Source organism: Furipterus horrens, unplaced genomic scaffold, assembly GCF_987537825.1.
Source record: "Furipterus horrens unplaced genomic scaffold, mFurHor1.1.pri manual_scaffold_9, whole genome shotgun sequence".
Classification (NCBI taxonomy): domain Eukaryota; kingdom Metazoa; phylum Chordata; class Mammalia; order Chiroptera; family Furipteridae; genus Furipterus; species Furipterus horrens.
Window position 1 is genome coordinate 8417443 of NW_028327179.1, and position 10236 is coordinate 8427678.

Below are 10236 nucleotides of genomic sequence, written 5' to 3' on the forward strand. Positions count from 1 at the left end.
AAGAAATATCCCGATCCTCAAAATCTATGATAGGCCCATAGTATTAAATTGTTATTAGAGATTTTCTTTGTTTTGTTTTTAAACTTAGCAATAAAGCCAAAATAAACGGTCTCTTGCAAAACTTACATTAATCAAATTACATTTAAGTTGTCTGTAGATATAAGAAATTGGGCTATTGAAGAAGAAATAATTAAACAAAATCTACATACATTTGGTGACTAGGCTATTAAAGTATTCTCAATTGTGGTTTAGGTTAACTGCAGGAACATCTGTATTCAGTAATCATATAGACCTAAAGTAATTAGCATGATAGAGACCTGGGTTGTTTTCCACAAAGGGGATTTGGGGTTCTATATATTACCTGCAGGATTAGGTACGCAGTGTTATTATCCTGTTAGTAATAAAAGGGGAGCATCACAAATGGCTTAACAAAGAGAGCTATAAAAAACAAGAACTGTTATAAATTCCTTTCAAAAAGTAAAGTTAAAATGATTATACACTTGCATCTGATCGATGTGAATGCCTGATCCTCACATAGAAACCCACCATGAAAGTTTAGCAAACACATTAACAGTGAGCGATCCGGTCGGTCCCTTACCAGCTTGCTGAGCACACAGACGCTTTTCTGGACGGTCTCTCTGGTGACATCTGCTTGCCGTACTTTCAATGCCTAGCACAGATGGTCATTATTAAAAACGTTTCATCGAAATACTCAAAAATCGCTATTTTTAACACAAAGTTAGATAACAGAGCAATCAGATAGAAAAGATTTCTTGCATTTGGTTCATTAAATTCAAGAAGTATTTCTTGAGAATCTCAGAAAAGATTTACTGAATGAGCAAGGGTCAGTGGGCCAGGGCACGACGTGCCGGTACCTGGGCGGCAAGGACGATGGGGTGGGGAGAGACGGCCTCTGTTATCAGAGGATTGACACCGTGACAGAATACCTGACGTTCAAGTTGCCACACTCATCACGCACATCAACCATTGCTGGTTCTGGCTGTAAGATGGGCCGCCCTTTCAGGGACCCTTGTTTCCCGTGAGAAGGTGATGGTTGCCGAGATGACAAAATCGGCTTGTTTCTCCAGAGATGGAGCAGTGCCCCCAGTTTTGTGAAGGGGGCTGCTCTGTGCCACCTGGAGTCTCTTCTGGCCACTGGTGTGGCGGCCCGGCTGTGGGGCTGCCTCCCTGATGCTGAGGATGGCCGGCTGAGATGCCTACTGTTCTCCGCTAGCGGGAAATAAGCCTTGGGGACGTCAGCCTCAGATAAGGATGGGAGGGAAGCAAGGACGACTCTTCCCTCTCCAGGACTGCCTGGCGTCTCCTTGGACGTGACCTGAGGACCAGGGGTCTCAGTGTCTCTGGCTGACTGATGACTAGGGTCTTATCTGTCCTCACTGTCTACCCTGATGAGGTTCGTTCTCAGGTGCCACCTCGTTCAAAGGGGATCAGTCTTTCTCGTAGGCTTTGAGTCCCTCTGCTATCCGGCCTATCTGTCTGGTTATCAGATGAGGCTAGAAAAACCTGGAGAAATGGGCAACCCCAATACACTCAGGAGGGGTCAGACTCCAGGCGAGGGAGCCAGGCTGAATGAACAGCCACTTAAAGGCTATGCAGAGCGCGAGAACACTGGGAGTGCCCACAGCTCTGCGGGATTCATTCTACGAGTGCCCACGTGGCCCGCAGCGGGTAAGAGGGCGTAAAAGGAACAGAGTTCCAGAAAGGACGGCAGCTCAATTCATCTCACACAAAAGCACGGAAGGGTGACAGTATATGAGGAAATCAAACGCTCAAAATCACCATCCAGAGTATCCCCTCCACCAAAACAAACAAAGAAACAAACACGCAAAAACAGTGCTGCTCAGAAGTAAACCATAAAAGGGGGAAGCTACCCACCTTGCTTTTATGCATTTCTTATTTAGAGCTATTATTGTAAGTCAGGCATTAAGCTGGCAGGTAGTTTAAGAATGATCAAAATCTTAAGTTAATAGATCATTCAGATAATTTGCAAGTAGTGGAAGCTACTATGAGTACTTCCCACTACTTCTCAAATGCTGTTTAAAACAAACAAAAAAAATCCCTGCTCTGTTTTTCTGTTATACACAAAACACCAGAACTAGGAAATTCAAGGACACCGTGAAATTTAAATGCAGTATTTTGAAGACAAACGAATAAGTTCCGTATCACTATTTGAAAACAATGTACGAAATACTACATAGTTATAATCACCAGTATCAACTTACAAAAACATTCATGTGAATGAATTGTTACTACTGGGCAAACAGCTACCAACAGTTTATAAAAATTTCAAACAATATCCCAGGCACAACATTAAAAAAAGAAAAAGACTATTTATTGCTCCAAATGTTACATTTTAAGTGGTCAACACTTCAGAAAGAATTTTTGCCGTGTGTGTGTGTGTGTGTGTGCGCGTGTGCGTGATTCACCTTAATCGTGTGGCCCACTGTCACCACCCTACCTTGGCCTCGATTTGCCGATAGCAGGAGATGCCGTACACTGTGGCTCCACTTCCGTTTCTCGGTGGCAAGTGAAAAAACACGGTATCTAAGAGGCACGCAGACAAAGGTAAATACTGCAGTGAATTATGCTTATTAGTGAAGAATGACATTTGTAGTTATTATAACGCAGTCACTCAGCACAAGACTGCAACAAGGAGCCCCGGCCTCACTCACGTCACAACCACCGGGTCCCTAGCACCCCTCCCCCGCCTTCCAGTCCGCTCTCGCCACAAAAGCACAAAAGGCTGAACTGTAACAGTGGTCAAACTGAGACTACAATCACTTATCTCAGAACATACTTTATCTGTAGGATTATTCCAGATTAAAAAAAAAAAAAAAATAGAGAATCAAAAAACCAAAAGCAATACACGAATCTTGAACAGATCCCAGAAATTCTCGGACTGGGGATCAGGCAGTATTACGGAATGACTGGCAGATCTGTTAGCCGTGGTGATGATATTGGACGTTGTCCTGGGAACGACCTTATTCTTAGGACATGCATGCTGAAATAGTAAGAGCTACAGTGTCATGTTATTGACAACTGACTTTCAAACAGTACAGGCAAAACTACACAAACACAAAGACAAAGGATATGGTGGGATATTTGCTCTACTATTCTTTCAACTTTTCTGTGTGCTTAAAAGTGTTCATAATAAAAAAAATTAGGAAAAAACATCTGTGAGGTTTAAATACTATATTGAAATTTATTAACCTGCATAGTAACATTTGCTTCATTTCATCGAAAATTATTAAATATTAGGAAAACAGGTGATCCTACCGAGTTCAACCCAGTGTTTTGGTAAGGCCTCTAATACCATGATACAATTTAGGCCTTCATTAGGCCAGCCAAAGCGCGCATTTGCAGGGTGGCAGGAGACTCAGCACTAACCTCACAGCTTTGCTTTCTTTGAGGGCGTTAGCGTGGTCTGCAAGCACGCAAGTGAGCTTTCAGGCCGAGCACTGTGATGACCACGGCCTCAGGGGTGGAGAGCAATACCAGCTGTTTCCAGGTGGGCACCGGAGTACCACCCTTGGAAGTCTGCAGGCAGAGCCGTGATGAGTCTGCAGCTGGGGCAGGGAGACCCTTCAGCTTGCCTCTGGGAGGGGTCTGAAGTGTAAATGCAGGAAGTGCTACCAGCAGCAAACATCCTACTCTGGCTCATGACTCCCTTTGGCCAGCTTCCTGTAAGAGTGGCTAAGATTCATCAACCACTACCAATGCGAGTCTGGCACTCCGCTGGGGACCCTCCGGTGCAGGACTAGGCTTCTCCAAACAAGCTCTTAAATATCTGCTGAACAGTCGCAGCAAACCAAAAGCCTCTCACTCACAAGGTACTAAGTGCCTCAGAGCCTGTCTCCGTACCTTCCTGGTAGTTGTGGGCGCCGTCGGGTAAGGCCAGGAAGGGCAAGTACTTCCATTCTTCAGGTACAGCGTGACTGTCATGTCCGTCTCCTGGAATCAGGGGCGGGTACGAGAATTCAACCTAAAACAGTAAGAACGTTGTTAGCCAAAAGGCTGTTGACCGAAGGGAGAATCTTATCTCAAAAGGCAAAAATGCTTTTACACCCGGAAGGACAGTCGTAAGGGTAAGCCACACGTGTGGATGTCAGTTGACAGCAGGGGAAGAAGAAAAAAGGAGTAGAAGAAAGATTTGTACACCTGTTCCCCTTTCTGATTTAACAGGCTGCTAAATGCTAATGAGCATAAGGCAGTAGTCGGATGGGAGATTTACACCTGGGAGGACTTGTCATCTAATAGATGGTCCCTGGAGCCATGGAGCCCCAGGAAACCCAGCAAAGGAGCCTGAGAAGGGGAGCCAAGACCTACAGTAGCTTCTTATCCACTGGCTCCCTTGTTCCTAGTACTTGGAGCTTTGAGTTTATGGTTTTGGGGGGTGGTTGGTGGGGCGTGAAGCAACATTTCAGGCTATTATTTTCCAAAACTGAGGACTGATCAATGAAAGTTCAATGAAGTCTCTCCAGCACTTTGTCTTGTAGAAAGAACACAGTTTTTAGGATATGCCCCCAGTCTCTGGCGTCCCCAGGTTTATTAGCATGTTCTCTCAGCTTCTAATCTTTTTGTTATTTCAATGAAATCTTTGGAGATGGAGGCAGAACAAAATACTATTTAGCTATTTAAAATGTTACAATTCAGTATTTATTCATATGGGAAGATATTAATGGTGTGTTGTTACATAGAAAAACAGGTCATAAAACTTGATTACAATAGAATTGTTTTTTGGAAAAAGATACGTATATTCATAAAAAATGCCTGGAGCACTCACCCCCTCCTGGGAGCACACCCACACCTTTCCATCCCCCCTTTTCTTCCCCCACAGGCACATGTCTCCTAAACTCGAAGGGACCCAGGAAACTTGCAACCAGGGAAGCAATGGGCAGCGGCAGCTCCTCCGAGACTAACCACCCCCAGTCTGCCCACAAGGCCCCCTTTTCTCTGACTCCCCAGTGAGTCAAAGCACACCCCCCCCGCCCTTCTCTTGCTTCTTCTGCCCTAAGCCCATCCTTGTTTCAGTGTCCCCAGCTTTAATAAGCGTACTCTCAAAATAAAAAACCAAAACAAAACAAAATTGGAAGGGTATTCATCAAGGTGTTAAGGGCAGATCGCGCTGTTGGAACTAGTGTAAGCATGAGTTCCAGTTCTTTCACTTTTTTAGGACGTGCAGTCTGGCAAAACCAGTTTATTCAACAATTAAAACTTCTAGCTACGTGTACAGAACTACAAACAGAACAAAATCAGAACAGTGGTCAAAAATCAAGTAACAGCCCTGGTCAGGTAGCTCAGTTGATTAGCACGCCGTCCCGATATGCCAAAGCTGTAGGTTCGCTCTCCAGGCAGGGCACATACAAGAATCAACCAATGAAGGCATAGATAAGTGGAACAACAAATCCATGTCTGTCTGTTTGTCTGTCTGCCTCCCTTCCTCTCTCTAAAAATCAATTTAAAAAGTCAGGTAATAATTCCAATTTTTTATATTACTTTGGAAAATAAGTATTCCCTATTAATTTGAGTGTTTTTTAAAAAAGTTCTAATTTATGAAAGAACCAAAAAGTTTAATTGATATACATTTAGTTATATTATTTTGCCAAAAATTACATTAATCTGATAAATAATTTATATACTTATTGCCACGAAGCAAATGAGGAACAAACAAAACTATTATCTCATGTCAAAGAATCTAACTGCAGGAGAGTTTTTTTTTAAGAAAGAATGGTCCTTTGCTAAATACTAAATTAAAAAAAAAATTCAGGAAGAGTTGAAATGGATATCTCAAAACTACTTTAGATGTCATGATGGTACTTTCAGTCACTTAAAATGTTCTAAACGTTAAGTATATCCATCAACTAGAATTACCACCACTAGAAATTAAAATATTATCTACACAAGAATCCGCTCCTACAAATTACCCCAATAAACGTGAAAAAACTGACCAAGTGATAAAGTTACTACATGTTCACTTTAATTTAAATTAAAACACATCTGAAGGCCTCCAAGGTGAAAACAAATGTAGGGAACAAGATGATGGACATCAGCATGCCTAGTTTGGGGATCTTCCACACGGCTGCATTAGAAGATGCCTTTAGCCTTGTGGCCCACGTGGGTGGCCCTGACCTGACTCCTTCATCAGGGCAGTCACTATCCAGCAGCTTTACAACAGAAGAGCCTATGAAGATTTAGCACATTCCTGTGTGCAAAGTTATCATGCCTAACCCTGCAGACTGCTGTTTAGGCATTTCTTTAAATAGAGGTTTGACTTCGGCCCCCCTGAATCTAAAAATGACAAATTAGAACCAAGTGTGCGAATCTTCGCTATGAATGATCTCAGTGCATGGGAAGAACTGGTGATCAACACCGTCCACAGCACTTGGGATCCTTGGAAGGCCAGTCTCAGAGAGCATGCTGCTGCAATCTAGAACAATCTGAAGTCAGACTCAGGTCAGTGTGCCAGGCACGCTCAGTCCACTGCACCTGGAAGGAAAGTCTGAGAATGGAGAATGGGGTGTGCCCGCACCGGTGTGGCTCAGTCGGTTGGGTGTTGGCCCAAAACACAAAAGGTCACTTGTTTGATTCTGGTCAGGGCACACGCCTTCATTTAGGTTTGGCCCTCGGTCTGGGTGCCAACAAGGGTGACACATTTGATGTACTCCCTCCCTTCCCCTCTCTCTATAAATAAATAAAATCTTTTTTTTTTTTTAATGGAGAATAAGATAGTTAAAGAATACACCCCAAGGGATATCTTACATAATTAGACCTTCTGAAACACCTGATACTCTGATTTTTGTCTCTGCATTGTCTTAATTTTAGCAAGAATCCTGTTAGGTTTAGCTAGAAACCCCCTTTAATTCTGATGTAGTAAATACCCATTCACTGACCCCCGCTCCGCTCCTTGACTATAAATTCTCCCTTTTCTTTTTTTTTCTCTTTCATTAGTCTATTCTTTTTTAAAAAAATATGCTTTATCGATTATGCTGTTACAGTTGTCCCAATTTCTTTTCCCTTTGTTCCCCTCCACCCAGTGACCCCCCTCCCTCCAGTTGTCCGCCACCCCCAGTCCATGCCCATTGGTTGTGCATGTAGTTCCTCTCAACATCTCCCTACCTACTCCACTCCCTCCTACTATGCTTCCTAATTCCTGCACCATCTCCCTCCCTTTCCCCCGTGCCCCTCCCCGCTGATCTCCCCCGTCCCCTGTACTGTTCCCCATACCTATAATTCAAATTCCCCCTTTTCCTTGTTGTGTTCAGAATTGGGCCCAGTTCCATACTGAGGTCTTCTCTTCCCTAAGGCAACAGCTTTTCGGAGTAAAATCTGGTCTTACCACTTTAACTATTGTCCAGCTCTGGTTTTTCTGATAGCGCCACATTAGCTGTAACTATGCTTCAGTCATTTAACCTTTCTGAGTTTCAGTTTACTCATCTGTACACTTGAGAGAGACAGAGTAGATAATCTCTAAGGACCACTGCCAGATCTAAAATCCTCAGGAAAAAGAAGCAACACAAAAATTAAGCAATGTGGACTTGCTAGAGGTCTGGGAGCCATGAGGCCGGGATGCCATCCAGGTCTCTGACTTGCAGAATAATGTTTATTTCACAAAAACCAGTGACGTTTATAAACCTTAGTGCTGAAACCAAAAACCAGACCAATCCAGAGAAATGCCACGGTGCTCCTCAGCTCCAAGTGCCTCTTGTACCCTACAATCTGTTGTTCGGTTTTCTTTCACCTCTAAGCAACATTACATCTTGTTTCTAAAATAAATGAACGTTTCCTCTCTGGGAATAAGTTACATTACTTTTGCCAATAAAGCAGATATAAAACATAATAATTAATCTTGATTTTACGTGACAGCAAAAATTTGAAGATTTTATTTCATCTCCTACCCATAGTTTCTTCTTTTCTGTCTTGGAAACACGTGGGTTCAGAAGTGGGCCCCCACTTCTGACTCTACCCTAAAAGACTCCTAAATGCCACACGGCTCCTCAGAATGAACGCACGCCGTGCCACAGCGATGCTGGGTCTGACTCCTGGGCTGTCCTGCAGTGTGACCTCGGCAAGACCATTTTACTTCCTCCAAGCTTCGGTTACCCCATATTCAAAGGCAGCGATAAAGTGACAATTAAGATCAAAGATGTGAAGTTTTATAGTATGAATTTAATGACGATGAGCACTTTGTTTGCACGCCATGATACACGCTCAGATGTCTATTCTCTTACCTCTAAATATAGGGCCCCATTTAAAAACCTTATAGTCTACAGATTGCTTGGAATTTTTTAAATACCACACTGAATACCGCCTCCTTGGTTTTCTTTGTTTTCCTTCTTCTTTTTTTTTCTTCCTCCCGGGTATCTTTCAATGCCATGTCTACCTGAGGGGCAAGGAATAGCACGCACCACCCCCTTCTCACTTCCTTCATACCTGTTCTGTTATCATCCTCTAACGAACTGACATTTTGCCAGTAAAAGTCTTCTAAAATGCCACATTCCTGTGAAACACAAGAAACGAAATGCTACCTTGCCTAGTGGTAGCAATCAGTATTTTAAATACTGTAAACACTTCACTTCCTGTGCACCAGCACATTGTGACATCACTGCCTTCCAGAGTGGGTGCTCACTCAATCATTCTGCGTCTGTTTTGTTCCCTTGCCTTCGGTGCAGAGGCTGCGAACGCACCGCTGCTCCCTTCCCGGTTTCAGCGAAGAGGCTTAACCATGACGTTGTATTTGCACACTTCTTCGCTAGGTAAATACACTTTCTCTTCCTGCAACTGAGCAGGAGAGGCCAATCTCTCACCGAAGGCAAGATCCGGACGAGATCGAATAGCAACGGGAAGGGGGGCGGAGTCAACACACCACCCCGGGGCGACCGATCCTAGGGCTTCCGAAGATAAACAAAGGCCGTGGACCTTCCCACCGCGCCGCACGTGCTGCACCCCACCCGAGGCCTCCGCGCGGAAGCCCACCGAGCTCGGCACTGACGCACGCAGTCCAGGTGCTGGGTTTCTCTCCAGGCTCCCATCCCTGGTGGGCACCCCCGAGTCAGCGGAGACAGAGGTGCCCGGGGGGAGATGCGGTTCCTCCCTCCCCCTGCCCCAAAGAACCCAAACACCTGCCGACCCCAGCGCACCGACACAGGCTCCTCCGCTGCAAGTGAGATTTTCAGGGGCGGGAGAAAGAAGGGAGCGTGGGAGAGGCTGCAGGTGGGGCCACCTGGAGGCGCGGGGAGAGGAGCCCAATTCAGAGGTGAAGGGCCGAAGGCGCTGCGGGGACGCAGCAAAGGGGAGCGCGCGCTGCCGGCGCCGGGATGCCCCGACGGCCGGGGCCGGGGCCGGGGTCGCGCCCCTTCCTCACCTGGCAGCCCTTCTTGTGATGAAAGCCGACCACCACGATGTGCAGTACGGGCCCCCGCGGGGCGCCCTGGCAGCCCTGCCTGGCCTTCTCCATGGGCAGCCGCCGCGGGCCCGCACCACCACGACGTCAACCGCCAAGGCCGGCGGGCCAGGCGACCCGGCGGTCCCCAGGAGGACGGCGATCGGCGGATTTCAGGTGTCAACCAGGGCGCCGCATGGGGGACGCGCGGGGCCTGGAGGAAGCCGAGGCTCCAGCAGCTCCGCCCCGCCCCCCGGCCGCGGCCGCGCTTCGCTGAGCCGCGTCCGCCGCTTCCGGGCTGTCACCTGACGCGACCGCCGCCGGGGAGGCGGGGCGGGGCCGGAGCTGGAGGGACCCAGGGGGCGGGGCCTAGGAGCCGGGGCGGGGGGTGGGGGCGGGGTCACGGGCGGGGCGGGGCGGTGGCTGTCCGCACACCTGTTCTCCTCTCTCCTGTCCACCTGCTTTCTTCTGCTTCCTCTCTTCTTCCTCCTTATAGTCAACGACCCTCCCCTCTTCTTTCCTCAGCTGGACTTCTTTTGAAACACCTTTTCTGTTCACTCTGAGTATCCAATTCCTTCACTTCCTTTCCTTCGACTCTCTGGCCTGGGGTCTCTGTGCTCTTTATTCTTAAATAGTGGGTGAAAAGGAGCATATCGGTGCGGCTCTGTGTCGGTGTATTCCGTATTTCAATGCTTGCCTAGTGCACTGGCTGGTGCGGCTCAGTGGATTGAGCGCCGGCCTGCAAACCGAGAAGTCGTCGGTTTAATTCCCAGTCAGTGCACATACCTGGGTTGTGGGCCAAGTCCCCAGTTGGGGATGAATATATCTCTTGCACC

The 10236-nt window shown here is 46.6% G+C and overlaps 1 protein-coding gene across 1 annotated transcript in view; it reads right to left on the minus strand.

Moving 5' to 3' along the window:
• The window catches only part of AVL9 (AVL9 cell migration associated), a 30786-nt gene extending 21070 nt beyond the window's left edge, over positions 1–9716 (minus strand). Inside the window, exons 1-4 of the mRNA XM_090287040.1 lie at positions 9383–9716; positions 3883–4003; positions 2480–2565; positions 599–670 (exon numbers count right to left, since the gene is read on the minus strand). Of these exons, the coding sequence (XP_090143166.1) occupies positions 599–670; positions 2480–2565; positions 3883–4003; positions 9383–9475 (372 nt within the window). The 5' untranslated portion in view covers positions 9476–9716. The remainder of the gene's footprint in view (positions 1–598; positions 671–2479; positions 2566–3882; positions 4004–9382) is intronic.
• Between the last annotated feature and the right edge of the window lie 520 nt (positions 9717–10236).